Source organism: Manduca sexta, chromosome 3 (genome assembly GCF_014839805.1).
Source record: "Manduca sexta isolate Smith_Timp_Sample1 chromosome 3, JHU_Msex_v1.0, whole genome shotgun sequence".
Taxonomy (NCBI): Eukaryota; Metazoa; Arthropoda; class Insecta; order Lepidoptera; family Sphingidae; genus Manduca; species Manduca sexta.
In genome coordinates, this window is record NC_051117.1 from 742,840 (window position 1) to 762,844 (window position 20,005).

The 20,005-nt window shown below is 38.2% G+C and overlaps 2 protein-coding genes across 4 annotated transcripts in view; one reads left to right on the plus strand and one right to left on the minus strand.

Annotated features, from left to right (window-relative positions):
- The window catches only part of LOC115450223, a 616,159-nt gene that overhangs the window by 402,740 nt on the left and 193,414 nt on the right, over positions 1-20,005 (plus strand). The window lies entirely within an intron of this gene.
- LOC115442310 lies at positions 10,843-12,441 on the minus strand. Its single transcript, XM_030167324.2, has 2 exons — positions 12,310-12,441; positions 10,843-12,134 (listed from the first exon to the last, which is right to left on the minus strand). Exon 2 carries the CDS (start codon positions 12,123-12,125, stop codon positions 11,019-11,021), a length of 1,107 nt encoding a protein of 368 aa, XP_030023184.2. The 5' UTR covers positions 12,126-12,134; positions 12,310-12,441; the 3' UTR covers positions 10,843-11,018.

Here is a 20,005-nt window from a genome sequence, read left to right on the forward strand (position 1 = left end):
CAACTAGTTATACATCCCAGAATGCGACACACCATCGTGGACCTATTGTAGGTTTTAACACCTTGTGTACGGTGGTCGCTCTCCGGGCGGATACAAATATACTACCAGGATGGCTGCTAATCCGTACTGATCAGCCAGGAGGAGGGGATATGTGCACAAATATGGGCGCAATACGCAGGTGCACTCTTTATTTCTTCACTCGCATAGTCCGGTGAGACGGTAATTCGACTTGACCGGTGAGAGATCAGGTGCAAGGCTAATGGCTTTACGTGCTACCCGAGAGAGATCAGGTGCAAGGCTTTACGTGCTTTCCAAGGCATGGGGGCATCACACCGCTAACTTCCCGACGAGTTGCGAATGAGTAATTTTTAATATGGAAAAACAGTCGGAATTATTTTTGACCTACCCCAACTTCGAAGCCAGGACGTCAGCGCGGTAGTCGTTTTCTTATCCCGTAGGTATTACAACTACATCACTGAGACTGTAACTATATTTGAAGTGTGTCAGACTAATGATAATTGGCAGAAATGTATGAAGTGTAAGCATATGGAAGGAACTAAAATAATTATGCAAGGATCGTTGTGATATTTAATTGTATGCCTATTACCGCTGGATACGGGCGTACATGCAAATTAAGATTCCAGCAGATAATTAGATGTTTTTTTCGCGGGCAAAATACGCGTTATTGCTACCATTAATTGGGGGATGGGTGGAACAGTTATGTTGGTTTCACCGGTCTTACAGCCCAATGTTGACACGCGGGAGTATAGCATCATCCAAGCGAGCATTGGACCGAGTCCCTAACCCCTGTATACTACCGGCATACCAACCAAAACCCACGGTGGCTTTCGGCGCATACGGGACAGCCCCGGGGTACCTTAGATAATTGGATGTGAGGTTACACGTTCGATTCGAAACTAATTAAAAACTTTACCATTTGCCCAGTCGAACTCGCACGCAACTCGCAAGTCACTCGCGAAACACGGCGACAAACACGCTAAAAACAAAACTAACGCGGCCGCCGTAAACTATCTCGCGTTTAATTAAAACAAGCTCACGAACCGCAACTAGTTAACATTTAATCGACGTTGCACGTGGAAATTGAAAACCCGTGTCCAACAAGGGAATCGAACTGATACGCAATCGGTTGCCTTCCAGTTAATTAAAAACCTTAGGGAGCGTACTGGCGTATTTGCCGGTGTGGGATAACATCTTTGATTTAATTTAATGTGAAATGAACTTTATTTGTAAGGTACACGAGTGATATTTGAATGGATAGTTAATTTCAGGTTAGTAAAAGCACACTAGGAGTAGCATCGCGGCAATAAAGTTGAACACCGATGATTTCGCTTCGAAATCATCTCGATCGTATCCGTTTTATAGATTAACAGAAACTTTAATTAGGGACCTTGGTAGGATAACAAAATGGCCGATAGTAATAGTTACTTGTGTATTTATTTTAATATTATGTTGCCTTTTGCGGCGTCATTTTGTACCATTTACAATTATAAATTTTAGCAGCAACGTTACAAAACAGTATGAAAATAGCTGTATGTACGAAAATGTACGAAATATCGATTCTTAACTGTTATGGTATTCTTCTCATTTTTTTTTACTCACTATGACTGTTATTTTAAATTGGTAGCACAAACTTTTCTGGAATTCAAATATTTTATAATATACCACTGATTATATGACTGCCTCAGTAGAGTAGTTGTATTTCGTGTGCGTTACAATACCACCATGAGGTCCAGTGTTCGAATCCCGGGAGTGCAATGATATAAGATTTTTTCTGATTTATGCGCAATATGGCGATAGACTAACCTTCTATCCCATCATGGGACGGAACAGTGGCGAAAAGTAAGTACTTAATTTTTATGTCGTCAGATAGCTTAAAGAAATACCCATCCAATGAACTTACCTAAATAACGGTATATTGTTTAAAACTTGTAAAAAAAAACATAAAAGAGTTTTCTCTATCTCAGTTTTACATACAAAACTTTAAAACTATATTTATAAAACTTAGAATATCTCGAAATAAGGTTTCCCTGACATACCGCTTTTGCGCTTAGCAGTAGAATAGGCCTTATTCAGCATTATTGAATTTAAAGCGGATTTGTTTTGTTTCAACCAACGTTCAAGCCCAAAGATACGGTGATATTAATTGAAGTAATCTATAATCTATTATCTAAAACGTTTATTGCTTTTATAAGCGAAACGTCTTGCCCGCCGGCGGCTCGCGTTGTTTGTTTCAACAAATAAATTGGGCAATAATAAATTTAGACTTTGCGTTGGTAATTTTAGGTTTATTTTTTGTCTGATCTTATGGCAGTGTATGCTGGTAAATATAAGGCGTATGATCAGTGGCTAGATGACTAAGAGAGTGGCTAGGGACCGAGCGTAAAGACCGGGTTCATAATATGGTCCCTCTGGACCCGGGAGGGAGTATTAAAAGTCAGTCAAAGTTTTTGGTAGATTAGGTCTGTTAGTTTTCACAGTATGAGTGGGGTTTAAAAAAACATAAATGGTCAGTGTGGGGTGAAGACCGAAAAGAAGGGGAGGGGGGGGGGACATTGTACTTGCCTAATTTTGTGCCAATAGAGGTCGGTTCGTTATATCACGGAAAGAAGGTATTTATCTCGGGATCTTAGTTGCGTTTTTGTCTACGGAAATAAAAAAGTGTTTAGGTGATTTGAATTATTGTTGTAGCTGATTGTACCTATTCAAATATGATTTTGTTAATTTCGGTACACTGTATTAATGTTGATTTTTGTTGATTTAGTTTAGATATAATATTTTTACTTTAAATCCCCATAATTAAGTAATGAAAGGTTTGCTGTTTTGTTTCGGTTTTGTTTCGCCAGTAAGCAATTGCTTACTATATTTGAGAAAATGTCACGCTTGCATTGACAATTAAAATTATGTTAACAAGATGTTGACTTTTGAGAAAAAACATAATAAGTCGCGTAGATAAAGTGTGCAAAAAGTATACACTAATTGAGCGCATGCACCGAGAGTAGACAAAAGACGAATTCGATAGCAAGCCAACATATGCCTATCTCTTTCCACCCGCCGCATTCATTGTGCGCATGTCTATATACTTGTCTCTCTCACACTCGTTGCCTGCGTCACCGCGCCGCGCCGCGTCGCCCTGGCTCGTTCCATTCCCCGCGCGCATCCAGTTCTAACCAGTTGTGTGTGTTTGAATTTCGATTCGTGTTATTTTATTCCAACATGGCGGCTTCTGAGGAATCGAAAAAAGTACCGGAAAATGTGCGAATGCTTCAAAGAATTATTGTGAAATTGAATGAGGACTTGCAAAGGCCTGATAAAAAGTACGATTCGTATTTAGACAAAGCAGCGAAGTACACAGGCTTGCAAACGAAAGTGTTGGAAGACTTGAAGAATAGTGACATGTGCAAAATAGAGTTTAAAGAGATCGATCGGGGCGTGATATATCGAGCGTTGGCAAAATTTTATTTAGAACAAAATATACTTCCCAGTAGCAGACAGTTGTTCGAAGCACTGTACGGGTTGATACCACCGTACACAGATATAAGGAATTTCAGGAAGGTACTTGTAAAAATGGGCTTTATATGGAAAAGAAAAAAGGAAACAGACTTTGAATGCGTTGTGATAGAAAGACCGGAAATTATTTTCGAAAGATACGAATATTTGAAAAACATTTTAGAGTGCAGGAGAGAAGGTAAGAATATTTACTTCATCGACGAGAACGCATTGAAAGCGAACGGGGAATATATTACGCAGAAAGAGAGTAAATTATGCTCGGAACACGAACAACAAATTTCGCAGCAAAGAATTATATATGCTGTGTCGAAAACGGGACTGCATTCTGTCAAATTTATCGAAAATTTCGACGAAGACACATTCTCGAACTGGTTAGAATCCGATCTCTTGCCGAACGTCGAAAACGACAGTGTCATAGTATTTGACAACTCCGATCACCACCGCAACCAAGTCATACAACCGCCAAACAAAGACAGCTTGAAGATAGAAATGTACAAATGGCTCGAATACCACAAAGTGCCGTTTGATGAAGAAATGTCTAAGTACGAACTGTTAACTTTGGCTGATAACTTCACTGACGTTAACGAGAATATGTACAAAATAGACAGAATGGCAAAACAGCGAGGTCACAATGTTCTTCGGATACCTGACTGTATAAAGAAGTTGACTCCTGCAAGTTTACTCTTCAATCTAATTAATGAGAACAAGGAAGTACTATTCGATGGTCCGGATGTAAACGAAATATCTTTTATAGAGGCGCTTGAGAGTATAACGACAGACCATTTTAAAGAGTTTGATGAATATATAGCTGATCAGGAGAAGATAATCTTCGAGACTGATGTGAAGATTGATTCGGTGCTTGATGCTCTAATGGATAAATTAGAAGACCAACCTTCGAACGGCGATTATGATTCGGAAATACCGTCTTGCAGTGATTCGGAATAATTTTTATAGAAAGAATATAAGAGAAATTACGCTTACTTATAGCCGGATCAGGAAATATTTTATATCCGCCCAGATAGCGACCACCGTACACAAGGTGTTAAAACCTGCTATAGCACAGTAAGTGTGTCGCGTTCCGGGATCAGCTTGTTTATATCCGGCTCCAACAGGCCAGCATGATTGTGTCAATTGCGAAGGGTAATCATCTCTCGTCACTCGACATTGTATTGAACCCAACCCCACCTATCATCAAATAATAATAATAATAATAATATCAGCCCTGTATTATATACTTGCCCACTGCTGAGCACGGGCCTCCTCTACTACTGAGAGGGATTAGGCCTTAGTCCACCACGCTGGCCTAGTGCGGATTGGTAGACTTCACACACCTTCGAAATTCCTATAGAGAACTTCTCAGATGTGCAGCAGGTTTCCTCACGATGTTTTCCGTCACCGATAAAGCGAACGATAAATTCACAAAGAATTCACACATGACTAGAAAAGTCAGAGGTGTGTGCCCTTGGGATTTGAACCTGCGGACATTCGTCTCGGCAGTCCGTTCCACAACCAACTAGGCTATCGCCGCTATATCATCAAGTGCACACACTTTATTGTACCCGTATAAATAAAAGTAAAAATGGATAGTAAAAGTGGCGCCCCCAATGCAGGTGTTTTATTTTCCTGGTCAGACTATATAATTTCGCACCGTTTCCACCTTTTCTTTGGTTAAAGAATATATGTAGCTATTCCTATCCTCGAATATGATGTAAGCTTATTATGATTCAAAACTCAATTTGCTGTTAAGTATGTTTAATTACTGTTTATTTCATTTTAGTAATATACCCTGTTTACTGTTTTAAAAGACAAAGTAATTGTCCAAGTGGTACTTAATGTTTTATTTGAATAAAGTTAAATAACTCATAAAACTTTGTATTATTTTTTGTTCTAGTTACTGTATTAAATATTCAAAAATATACAACTACTAGCTTCCGCCCGCAGCTTCGCCCGCGTGGATTTCGGGTTTCAAAAATGGAGAAGGTGCTCAATTTGTCGGGATGTTTTTTTTAATTTTAGGTGGTATGCAGGTGGTCCGATTGTCCGGTCAGGGTCTGATGATGGGATCCTGGTGAAATCGAAGGAACTTTTAAACATTAAGGTTGCACACGAAATGACGGAAGCTTAAAAAATGGAGTAACTTCTCCCGTTTTCCCGACATTTTCCATCACTGCTATGCTCCTATTAATTGTAGCGTGATGAAAAGTATACTATAACCAGCTCAGGAGTATGAAAAATAATTGTACCAAGTTAAGTTAAAATCCGTCGAGTAGTTTTTGTTTCTATAACGGTTATACAGACAGACAGACAAAAATTTTACTAATTGCATTTTTGGCATCAGTATCGATCCCTAATCACCCCCTGATAGTTATTTTGGAAATATATTTCATGTACAGAATTGACCTCTCTACAGATTTATTATAAGTATAGATATGCAAAAGTACCTCAAAAATTGTCCATAACGAAAACATGCATTTTAAAGTAAAACAAAAGAAATTATATCGTGAAGCCAACCAAATAACTAATGATATATTAAATTTTGTGACTGTTCAATTTAGTCGGGTCCGCGATATCACTTTTGTTGAGTTTCAGAACGCGACATTACATTATTATATTCTGTGCTCCAACGCACACTGCTTTGATGTTAGGAACACACCTACATTGCTTAGACAACAGTGAACTTTATACAATAGCAATAAAGCTCAAATTGACTCTACGTATTAGTTAGAAAACGTTTGTATGGGAAATAGAAAAATGCTGTTTTGAGGATTTTCCCGGCAATTATTCGAATTTTTCTCACCTTTTAAACCTTCCCTAGACCTCCACGAATAATTCAAGACCAAGATAAGATAAATCCGTTCAGCCGTTCTCGAGTTTTAGCGAGACTAACGAACAGCAATTCATTTTTATATATATAGATTTCAAATTGACCTATTACCATTTCAATACGAAATCAATGCAAAACACAAGTATGTTGTAGAAATGATTTGAGTTGTTTCTATAACCGCGCGGTTGCGTGACGTCATCTGATTCTAGTACCGATCACATTAGTACAATCTGTTGCCGACATGGGATTCGAACCCAGAACCTCCGGTTTCCCAGCTGCGACTAGACAACTACCAAAAATACCACGACATAATCTAGTTATACAATATGTTTAGTCGAGAGACTTATTTGAATACACGGCAGTTCTAGGTTGTTAATAATAAAAATATAAACAAAAAAATGTTGACAGAAATAAACCTCAAAAAAAAAAAACGTAAAGTCGTCAGTCGTAACACACATAACGCATACAATCCTCGAAGGGGTATGCAGAGGCGCAACCAGGGCACCCATTTTTCGCCAAATGTGTTCCGTCCCATGATGCGATAGGGGGCGAGCCTATCGCCATATCGGGCACAAATTTCAGACTCCAGGCTGATACTGAGCAGATAAAACCCAATTATCAGTTTGCCCGACCCAGGTTTCGAACCTAGGACTTTAGAGCGCTGCCGTACCGCGCATGCACTACAACTACGCCACCGACGCAGTAGATACTTCTATGGTGTGAACTGTAACACCTTGTGGATACCCTTGTGTTAATTACTTATTTGACATATTTTATTAGTAATTTTGTATGAATATGACCTTTAAGCATAATCAAAATGGAACAAAAACTCATACCTATTTTTACGAAAATTACGGGGACGGAGGAATATGAAATTAGGTACAGTTTAATTTTATATTGAGAAGAAGTGCAGAAAGCAAATGTTTAAATAAAATATACATTACAAATACAACAAATTAAAAAAAAATTACGCACTACCATGTGCTTGACACACATGTATAATCTTTTGTGTATGGTTAAAGTCTGTGGTCAGTGTGAAGAATTATTATTATCTATACATTAATAATTATAGCTGAAGAGAAGACCGTGTATGTAAGTACCCCTTTTTAAAGCACATTGAGCGCGCGGAAGAGTGTGAGATTTGGCATGATTTAGTTCATATAGAGAAGTGTAGAAAAACAAATTAATGTATAATATTCGCTGGTGGTCTCTCATATGTGAGAGTCCGCTTGGGTAGATACCACCACCATGTCTATTTCTGCCGCCAAGCAGCAGTGTGGACGCAATGTCGTGTTCCGGTTTGAAGGACATTGTAGCCAGTGTAACTACCGGACATAATAAGACTTAACATCTCATGTCTCAGCATGGCAAGTGCAGTGGAATACCAAACAGTACTTTGATATTCAAGGTTTCTAGGTTCTCTAATGTTTATGGGCGGTCGTATCGCTTACCATCAGGCGAACAGCAAGCTCGTCTCTTCATTCAAAGCAATAAACAAAATAAGGTATTAATATACTACATTCGACGGACGAATTTCGGCCGCTGGACGACCAACAATAACGTATAATTACGTATTATTTCTAAATTTACCTGAAATAAAAATAACATAAATACCACAGTTTTTCCGAATTAGAAAGCACTTTCGACACGCCCATAATATAATGCTCACTTGTTTTATATTATAAAAAAATTACGATTAGGAAAAATCAGATATGAATTTCTATAATAATATGCACTCGCTATGCCCACACAGTTGTCTGCGTGGACTTCGATTTAAACGAGGCCAGAAAAGTTTAAGTAAATTGCAAATATCTTAATATAACTTTCTGATATCATATTCTAATAAAACAAAGGCTTTTTTGCTCCCAATTATACTCTGTCCCCCTGTAGAAATTACATGATCATACGTTCAGTAGAGAGATGTGAGCTAAAACTTAAAATAATAAAAAAAAACTGATTTATGTTTATTACTTATCTTTAGTCACTAATATTATTATTACGTTTTTAAAATGTACAGGCGTCCTATTTCTGCTGTTTTATTAAATAGATAGCGTATCGGCTTTCATTCATAAAATGACCTTGACTTCCGGAAAGTAATGTGTCAATAGCCGAATACTAAAAATAAAGTATGCAAGACATCGGACCAGGGCTACGTGACAGGATATCCCGACAAACCTTTCGCATTTATATAATACTAGGTGTTATTCGCGGCGTCTACCGCGTGAGAAGTCTCTGCAGCTACAAAAGTCATGGAACACTAGCGTTTCATAGCGCTACCTCACACGATCAATTGGAAAACTAGATTTAAAAATTCCATGGTCTCCCATGAGCAAATTACTGGGATAAAAAGTATGTGTGTTAATATAGGACAGTATACCCGTGTGTTAAAATGTACGTGTATAAACGTGAGAATTATAACGTAATTTTTGCAATATAAATTTAAACCATTTATTTCTCTACACACACAGAAATGCAACAAAAAAAGAAATATAAAAAAAAAAGCAGACACACAGTTAACAATACCGGGCACACAACGGATTCCTTGCATGATGTGTGGTAGAAGGGATACCAGCTCAGTATACGCTGTTAAACAGCACTGATTTTCAACTGTACCCCACTATTAAATAAAAATTAATATACGACCTTGTTATATTGAGCCAGTTATATAGCATTTAAAATAGGCTCACTAGACCTACCTATAACAAGTTCAGGAACCACACCAAATTAATAACCCTCTATTCATTAGTTTCCTGAAAATGTATAACCTTCAGAGCCCACGCTATTCACGTAAATGTTACTACTGCTTTCAATATGTAACGCAAACGTTCCAGAACTTTCTACCTTCCAGTTTCAATTACGTCGAACTGTGAGAAGTTTCTATACCTTGTCCATATTTGATGAGCTTTCGTTTGGACCCTTAGGGTCTCGTCCGAAGCAAGCGCAAAGGGACGTAATCAAAATTGTAATAATATTACATGCTTAAGAAAAGGGTTCGTTTATAATTTAATCAAACGTTAGGGGTTTTGGGCTGATACTGGGCGAGTTGAAGAAACTCTACGCTAAAATCGAGTACGTAGCAAATAAGTTTAAAAATATATAGTAGATAAATAAGACATGTGATCAGAGCTATTCATATTTATTTTTTTATGAATTATGAACCCAAAACGTTGACCAGACTTTAATCCCTGAGCTCTGCGTAAATCGGACCAACGTCAGCTAATTTTAAAAAATATTTTATAATTGTAAATTATATGTAGATTTTGTAACGTACACTTTTGGGAAGACCTACACGTCAGTCCACCCCGTGACCATGAAGGTTGCAAAGGCATACGGGAGAAAATTAAACGACAAAATTAGAAAACTAGTTTTATCTCGATTTGAATATTTATTTATTTTCTAAACACCAACTGCAGAAATGAGAAAGAAAAATAATTTAAATACAAGTCTGCGTGAATCGAACTGCTGATTATTCCGTTGGCGCCATTAAGTCGCAATGAAGTAATTTTATCGTGCTAGAAGAAAATAACAAAATAAACAAATGCAAAGAGGTTATCACTAATGGCACTTGAATGAGCCATCGGTCGCCGGGAGGACCCGGAAATGCACTCCTTTCGCGCTACACCCTACATCCGGCCTGCTAGCGCCACCCACGGCCCGTGCAATTTCCTCTCGCATCTCTATTTTACAAATGTTAGAAAGGTTGTGTTAAGTCACTTTGTTGTTCACTCGACTATGAAATTCGGTGATGGGTCTTTGTGTTTTTTTTTTTACATAAGTCATGAATCAAGATTTACTTTATAAGAGCCCTTCGGATATATTTTGTAGCTTTGGATACTATTGTACACATGGTCGAAATTGACTATAATGTCTCGTTCTGAAGAGGTGCGATGAATATATGTGTGGGAAAATTGGTCGGCATAATTCGGGCGACTGGACGGTTGCAACACTCGTCGTTGGTCGATTTTATTTAGATTAATTACATAAATCTTTGATTCAGTGCATCTATTTATTAACTGTATAAAAATAAATATACCTACCCAGCATTATTGTCGCGGTTTGAAGGAAATTGTAACCAAGGTATATGCTGGGAATAACGAGACGAGTCGTAAGTGTGTCGTGTTCCGGGATCAGCCTGTGTATATCCGTTCTAACAGGCCGGCATAATTGTGTCGACCGTTGAGAGGTAATCATCTCTCGTCAGTCGACATTTTCTTGGACCCTACTCCACTTACCATCAGGTGCAGTAGTACTCTATGAAGTAATCGCCTCACAACTCCTACCTGTAGCACACAAGTCTACGGCAGTAGCGAATGGTAAACTTTTGCAAAAGGGAACCCGATACAACATATAAATAGGTTTTAATACGCATGAATGTTGTCCGCAAATCATTCTAATGATAATTAGATTTTTACACAATTACGAAAGGGAATTAGGAATTGGATTGTATGGACCTTATGCCACTGGTCAATGGAAAACTAAAATACTGCTCATACTAATTGTGACAAGGTTTTAATCAAGAATTATACTAGAGCAATAGTCTTCATCGGGTAAAAACACATCAAATTCATCCATATCCTCAGCAGTTAATTGACCATACTTACTCAATGTCAATATCTTGTCGATCACAGCTTCCATTAATATCTCTTCTTGGTACATAGCCTCCTCTCTATTTATCAATATGTCCTCGAACTTCTGCCAATCTTCTAGCGTTTTTCTCTCTCAGTTTGACGATCGTGTCTGTCTTGCATCGATACACCGGAATTCCAGGCCACATCACCTCTAAGTAATCAAGATTCTTCAGTTCGTGCGGTCGGTACACCACGTCATGACCATGACTTCGTAAAATTTCTTCCATGGCGCTGACATCTCTTGGTTGTTTAAATTTCTTTATGATAGCGTACAAATCGGCTCTGTGAACGGTCGGATCGTAAGGAATGTTGCGCTCTGAAAGCCATCTAATCATATCATATTTGGGCGTGAAGGGCGTTGGTGACACCTTCTCAAGTTGTGGCTCGAACTTTAATACTATAACGGAGTTGGGTGGTATTGCGGCTATGAGTACATTTTTTGTCCAAGCCTCGAGATATTTACTACTCTCCTTCTGGAGGCCGTGGAAGCCCATGTGGAGCAGTCCGTGCAAGCCCATGTGGAGCAATCCGTGCTGTGGCGATACCACCAGCTGGTAGTAATAGAAGAACGCATTCACGTAAACTATGGACCTCCCGGCTTGCCTGTACGCCCTCATGCGAGTTAGGTATTCCATTTTCTTTAAATACTGGTCGGTCCGTTCAACCAGCATGGTTTTTTTAGTGCCCGGAACCCGTTTCCACATGAATCCATGTTGGAGAATGTCATTTATCACTCTGGACTGGTCGTATCGCTTTCTAACGCAGCGTTTCGTAAACAAGCCTTTCATCAATTTATCTTTGGTTGCCACTTGCATTTTTTTCGTGTACAGCTCAACTATCATACCTCGAATACTGCCGAGCATAAAGCAATACTCGTTCAACTTTGTCCTTTTTTTATATTGAAACCAATCCGTGAACGTCTTCGCCGCTCGTAGCGACATATCGGCCATTATTATAGTATCTTCGCACACTCCGGTGTAATTAATGATACTTTTGATTTCACTAGACTGTTTTATATTTCCATTGTGCATTCTTTCGCAATGTTTAACCACATTTCGCGCCATTTGCATCTTTTCGGCGATGCTGTTTTCAAACGGATCCACTTCGTCCTCGATCAAAGATACGTCCGGTTCGGTATCCTGCATCGTGAGGAACTGGAAACAAATATATTATGAACATAAACAGACGCAGGCAAATCAAATCTTACAAACAAAACACATGCCAAAATATTATGGCAAATGTAACATTATTATCTACAGTTTAACTACTCGTTTAATAAAAATACATTCAAGTAATTATAAGGCAGAAAAAACATTACAAATAAATTACCTTTTCGAAGATGTGGCACGTGAACCAATGTTAAATAGCGGTTTTGTCCGTTGTCACATTTGGCGAGCGCAGACCCACCTAGCAAAACGTACTCCCCCTGCGGCGGAGGGGCGCGGACTGAGCGCGGGCTGCGCGGCGGGCAAACATGGCGTGCGGTGAGGTTCGGGGGACGGGGGCGAGGGGCCTTGACAACCGACGCGCGGCCGATAGGTACTCGTTGGAATTGTATTCAACACGCCTGCGCCCCGCCGTCGCGCATTCAATTCTACTTACAATACGAAAATAGTTGTTATTATTTGGTTTTATTCTATGACTACATAATTATATAAATAATAATTCCCAGCAATAATACTTCCATAGATTTCCTTTTACACTGAACCTAAATAAGGCAAATATTCTCGTAAATATGATTTATTCATAAAAAAAATTAACAAGACCCATTACCGAATTTCAAGGTCGAGTGAACAAAAAATAGAGATTAATATCTACATTACTACCTTCTTTAACAATGAAATATTTGAATGAATAAAATCAATTATACATTTTATAAATCATTATAATAAATGGAATATTTTTCGAATCCTATTCTGGACTCTATAATCTTAAATGTAGATGGGCAGGTGTTCTCTATGCCTTGCAATAACCGTCTAAGGAATACCGCAATCACCATTACCGGCTCGGTACGACGCGCGCACTGTAGATATAAGTTTAAAGTGGCAATGTACTGAGATATATTTTTATTCGTCGTTTATCTGTACCGGTGTGGTTACATAGAAAGTATGGTTTAAAATAAAGATAAGTATTCGCTTGCGCATGCGCCCAGATGCTAATTAGGGTTGTCCTTTGTTACAGCGTCCTTTCCTGTAGTTCAAGCTTAACAAATTTCATCAAAATCGGTTCAGTACTACCCGCAAAAGCCTAGCATAAATAGAAATCTTCAGATATCATTACCATCATCATCAGCCACATGAAGTCCACTGCTGAACACACTCCTTCTCCAAAAGACTTCCAGATTGTCCTGTCAAAAGCAGCCTCCATCGAGCATGATCTTGCGGCCTTTGTCAATACGTCTATCCACCTTGCAAGTAGACGTCCACACACTTGTCGATACGTGGTACTCGAGGACTTAGGAACTTTTTGCCCCACCTACATCCTCGAATAAACTTAGTGATAATAAATAACCTGCCCGGTAATCGAACCGGGAAGTAACGTCGACACTATTGTTAGCAGACGATTCCTGGACGCACGTTTCCCGGACACGGCGAGTCACGCTCAACAGTCGTGTTTAACGACGTGTTTAATGGCTTTACGATTCAAATCAGGGTTGAATAGGTGTTAGTATCAGACTGATTTGGTGGCGTAGTTCAATGCATGCGCGCTACGGTAGCGCTCTGAGGTCCTGGGTTCGAATTAGGTAAGGCATATTTGGGTTTTTTCTGCTTAGTGTCAGCCCGGAGTCTGGAATTGGTGCCCGATATGGCGATAGGTTCGCCTCATATCACATCATGGGACGGAACACATTTGGCGACAAGTAGGTGCCCTGGTTGCGCCTCTGCATAGGGGGGATAAATGTGTGATGTGTGTTTTTGCCGCCATACTCAACCTGCAGTCTACGGAGCAGTGGCTCGTCTGACTTCAAACGTCTTGCTAGAACTAAATAAACTTTTCCTAACATCGCTTGAGCTATGTATGGTTTCATTGTATTCAATTAAACAGCAAGTATGGACATGGACGTCGTCAGATTTCAATTCAGGGTTTGGGCTAAATCTCAAATTTTAATCAAAAGGAGGGTAAAGCGGAGATTTTTATATAAGTAATCCCATCAATTGAACACGAGTACATACATAGCTATACAGTGTTGAATATAAAAGGGCGGCAGACCACCTTCTGCTCCCTGGCAACGTCCATGAGCAGGGATAAAAGATCTATTAAAAATTACTAAAATCGGATCAGTAATTTATAACATTTCAGCCTACGTCCAAGCTTCAAACGTAACACTTTTTAATATTCGTACAAAAAACGTACTATGCATTTGACATAAAATTCTAGTATACCAAATTGAATATAATTGTTACGAACAAGTCTATGAGATACAGCAAAAACAACACAATCTTCTATTAAACTCCGTTCTCGGCAACAGTAAAAGCAGTCCCAATTCCGCTAATTACATCCCCGTGGCCCACATTCCGTCCTCAGCCATCCGGCTTGCATAAAAAGAGATCAAAAAAATTTTGTTACAAAAAATATGCAGCCAAGATTATTGAATTAGCAATGCAGTTATGCCGTACCTTTTGAAATTTAAATCCGATCTCTGCTACAGTAACCCTTGGGTAGATGTTTTAGTGGTAAGCGAGAGCGAAATTCATAAGTGGATTTAGTACGTTGATTTTTTGTTTTATTTTAAGATTATAGATTATAGTATTGAGTGTAATCGATTTCTTGATGATAAGAGAGCAAAGCTGTCAGATTTATATATAAGAAGCTAGCAATAAAAGTAGGTAATGACACAAAATAGAAAAAAGTTTTCAGATTTTTTTTTAAATTATCCTCTTGTAGTTTCTTGAGTTTGCTGATGTTACACATTAAAGGTGGCTTTCTTAGAGCTTATTTTACTTTGTTTTAATGAATGCTAATCGTTGAATATATATGGTGATCAAAACAAAAGTCATGCGCCCAAATAAATGACAAAAATTAGAGTAATTTTGAAAAAAAAACGATTTTAATTTAAATAAAGAGATCTATCACTGATTTTACCATTAAACGTCACCGAAAATCAGACCGATACGAAATTCTATACTACCCTCTGCTGGTTTGACAACTCGATTTTCATACCTGGTTATTTCAGCTAGAATAGCCTCACAATACTTTTAACCTAACGTATATACATTAACTGTATTATGTGTTAACTGGCGGTAACCTTTACTTGAATATATAAAACAGGCCCTTATACGTACCCGCTACCCTACACACAATGACTGCAATCCAAGCTCGTGGCAATGCAACTGAGCGAGACGTGAGTCGCGCCTGTACGTTGATATGTGGGACCAGGAGCTCTGCTGCATGTTTTTGATGCACTCGCAATCCTGACTTGACCCACATTTTCACTTTTCATACGTTTACGCTGTTTTTAATGGTTTGGATTTGAAGCTATAAGATATGGGCCTGTGCTGGTTCTTTTGCTTTTAATTATACTTGGGATTACGTAATTTGCTATTTGAATCTTGGCATTAATAATGTGAAAGATATCATATTATTTATTTGCTTGTATCTTAGTTAGTTTTACTTAATATAATGTTATAATATAATAGCATCCACCCTGTATTATATACTGTCCGCTGCTGAGCACGGGCCTCTACTATTGAGACAGTTTAGGCCTTAGTTCACCACGCTGGCCGAGTGCGGATTGGCAGAATTCATATTATACCTTCGAAATTCTTATGGCGAACTTAGGTTTCCTCACGATGTTTTCCTTCACCGTTAAAGCAAGCTATATACCACAAAGAATAGACACATAACTAGAAAAGTCAGAGGTGCTTGCCCATGGGTTTTGTATCTAGGAACATTTTTGAACATTCAATTCCACTTCTAACCAGGCTATCGCCGCAAACTTCCAATACTTCTCACCAATCAAACAGGTTACCCTCACTAATCAAATGCATGCTAAGCTGGCGGAAGCCTGAGTTCCCGCGGGACGTTTGGGTACAAATCGATCTGAAAGGCAATTCCGGGTTTAGTAGATTCTACGTTACATGTATAATAGATTTATACTTAGACCTTACCGCTCTCTATTTATTTAACTTCTGTTGACTGCTTGGGACTATTGGTACTAGCATATTTAATGTTATTGAATGATGATTTCTTATGTTGACGCGAATGTAAGACATTAAAATTAAATTATTTTACGGTACCCCCGTGACCATGATGACTTCAAAGTCTTCGAAACGCCGGAAGAAAACTAAAATAATTAAAACCGCAATAAAATCGGTAAAATAGTTTAATTTTAATGTTATTGAATGATTTATGGTTGTTATTTGTTAAACTTTCTACCAGGTAATGTGGTGGCTATCCTGATTTGACATTAAATAAAATATTGCTTCGGTAACCTAGTTGTATTGCGAGCGCGGTACGGCCACTGTTCTGAAGTTTCGGGTTCGAGGCCTGGGTCGGGCAAAGTGATATTTGGGTTCTTTTGTTCACTATCAGCTTGGAGTCTGGAAATTGTACCCGTTATGGCAATTGGCTCGCTTATGCCACACCTCTTATCACATCATGGGACGGAACACACTTGCCGAAAAGTGGGTGTCCTGGTTGCATCTCCGCCTACTCCTTCGGAGATAAAAGCGTGATGTGTTTAATTAAAGACGGTAGGATTCAAAGCAATATCAGAAAATGGAGCGAATATTATGTATAAATAGTAATTGTGCATTATGCTAACAAATTACCATAAAACCTGATGAAGACTCAATCTTCATTTTGTTTCAGGTAAGATATGAATTTCAACAAAAACTTCTTGGCGTTTCAATTGGCATCTAAATTTCCTATTGGAATAGGTCATGGTAAGTAAGTGTACATACAGAGTGGATATAGAAGTCAAACAGGGGCTCCGGAAAAAAAATATTGACTGCTATTGATTGCAGGGATAGTGATGTTACAGACTTTCCCGCCCTCACACCCACCACTACAACTCCTGGAAGCCAGGATCAGCAGTGGGACGCATGTCATATTTATTTCTTTAAACACTTTATTGTACATCAACACCGTAAGGAAAAATAAATATACAAAAGAGATGATGAAACAACAGGAAGTACAAATGGCGGTCTTATCGCTATCGGTGATTTCTTTCAGATATATATTATCTGGAAGAAATCTGTAAATCTGTATATCCAGTACGAACAGGCTGGCACAATTGTGTCGATTGCTGAAAACCTCACGTCAGTCGATATTCTATTGAACCCCACGTTACTTACCATCAGGTGTGATGGGGTCACTTTGTCGTTCCAATAAAAATAAAAAATTGTGACGTCACAATTTTTGAACGGTGAAGCTCGGCGAATCTCAGGGAATATTAATGTGTCTTTATCATAGTGACGTTGACCATCGACCAAGCATCATCGACAAAATAATTTTTGCTATTAAATAACGAAAAAGTACGCTCACCTAATGGTCAGTGATACCGCCCAGAAACAGTCATAACATACGCAACTTTGAATTATTATGTAACCATACGGCTGTAAAGGTGTCTAGATTCGTTAGAAGTAAACACCAAAGAATTTGGATGAAATTTAGCATACAATTACGCCATATACTTTATATCCTGAATAATAATAATAATACACAGTGGAAATCTTATATCGGGAAAGATCTTCCACGCCAACGGACTGAAGAACCTAGTATGTCAATAACAAAACGAATGTTTCAAACACATTTCAACAAGACAGCAAACTGAAAGTGGCGTAAATAAGAAAATTAATTATGAACGGGGACTAGCACAGCGGTACGACGAATATTTCAAAGAGTACTGCAACGTTTGGTTTTTAATACTATTTTAATTGGAAAACGTGTTTTCTTTAACAACCGTTAATGCTATAGAAATAAACTGGTATTTTGTGGAACGTTACTATTTGAATTTGAATTTAGAATTATTGCTCGTTCTTCTTTCCACTGGTTCTGTTGCTTGTCGTGGTTCCTTCGTTAAGTTATATGTTATTATCTATGCTGAACGGTATAATTAGAATTTGAATTTAGAATTATCACTTGTTCTATTCTTTCTACTAGTTCCGCTCCATGTTCTGCTTCCTTCGTCGAGTTATATGTTACGATCTACGTTGGAATTTGAATTTAAATTTAGAATTATCATTCGTATTATCGTTTCACTCGTTTCGCGGCATGTTCTGCTTCCTTCGTCAAGTTATATGTTATCATTTTATAGTACATAATATTAAATTCAAATGTTCAACATCTGCCGTTACTACAACGTAATAAGAGGCCGCAATATACTTTTAAGCATGTTGTAACAAAGATTTGTCTTATCTTTTATAACCGGCTGTAACCTTATCGTGAACTATCCAGTTCAGTTCATATAGTTTTGGAAAATCTATGAAAGTGCCCGTTCTAAAAATCAAACCTAGACCTTCAAATTAAAAAATAGTAGTTAAACTTATTCGACTTTAGAACCAATGGTAAATCCTATATTTATAAATATTATTTTTGTGTACGCCTCGCGTGTCCATTCGCAGTTAAATAATGAATTAATGCCCGAAAAGAAAATTGTACCGAAATTTCCCAAAGACTCGTTTAATGAAGGTAGATTTAATGTTACGTCGTCTTCCTCGCAGAATAGAAAATAATTTACGAAATACGTGTTTTTATTGAATGGAAGTTTTTAAGTTCGTTCCCTAGGAATATTAGACTGACAAAAAACAGAGCACATAATATATACTTAGTCTGGCCATAAATACTGTTACACTTAATTATAAAAAAATATTACATTTGAATTTCGAATCTGTCATTTTTATACGATTGTTCATTGTGTTTTCTCATTTTGGCGCCAATACATTGTAAAATATTTTGCGATATTAAAATGGTGTGGGGTGATAAAGAGAACCGAATCGCTGTGATAGCATTACACAAAGTAGGTATGGAGCCAAATGCAATTTTTAAAACTCTCCATACACTTGGTATTAGTAAAATGTTTGTGTACCGGGCTATTAATAGGTACAATGAGACCTCCTCTGTTTGTGACAGAAAAAGATCTGGCCGTCCACGTAGTGTTCGTACGAAAAAGGTGGTCAAAGCAGTAAGGGAAAGAATTCGAAGAAATCCTGTCCGAAAGCAAAAGATTTTATCTCGGGAAATGAAGATAGCACCTAGAACCATGTCGCGTATTTTAAAAGATGACTTAGGACTTGCAGCCTATAAGAGACCGCATTTGGCCATTTCTTAACTGATAATTTAAAAGAAGAATGGTAAAATCAAAACTAAACAAGCGGTACGCAAAGGGAGGTCACAAAAAATTTTGTTTACGGATGAGAAAATTTTACAATTGAGCAACATTTTAACAAACAAAATGACCGTATTTATGCTCAAAGCTCTAAGGAAGCTTCCCAATTAGTCGACAGAGTGCAACGTGGACATTATCCGACTTCAGTGATGGTTTGGTGGGGTGTTAGCTATGAAGGAGTGACTGAGCCATATTTTTGTGAAAAGGTATCAAAACATCGGCACAAGTGTATCAAGATACCATTCTTGAGAAGGTAGTTAAGCCCCTTAACATCACCATGTTCAATAACCAAGTATGGTCCTTCCAGCAAGACTCGGCGCCGGGTCATAAAGCTCGGTCCACGCAGTCTTGGTTGGAATCGAACGTTTCGGACTTCATCAGAGCTGAAGACTGGCCGTCGTCTAGTCCCGATCTTAATCCGCTGGATTATGATTTGTGGTCAGTTTTAGAGAGTACAGCTTGCTCTAAACGCCATGATAATTTGGAGTCCCTAAAACAATCTATACGATTGGCAGTGAAGAATTTTCCCATGGAAAGAGTGCGTGCTTCTATTGATAACTGGCCTCATCGTTTAAAGGACTGTATTGCAGCCAATGGAGACCACTTCGAATAAGCTTTTTATATTTTAATTGTTTTATATTTATGTATTAAACTGACACACTGTAAAAGTAATAAATGTTATTTGCAGTTAACAAT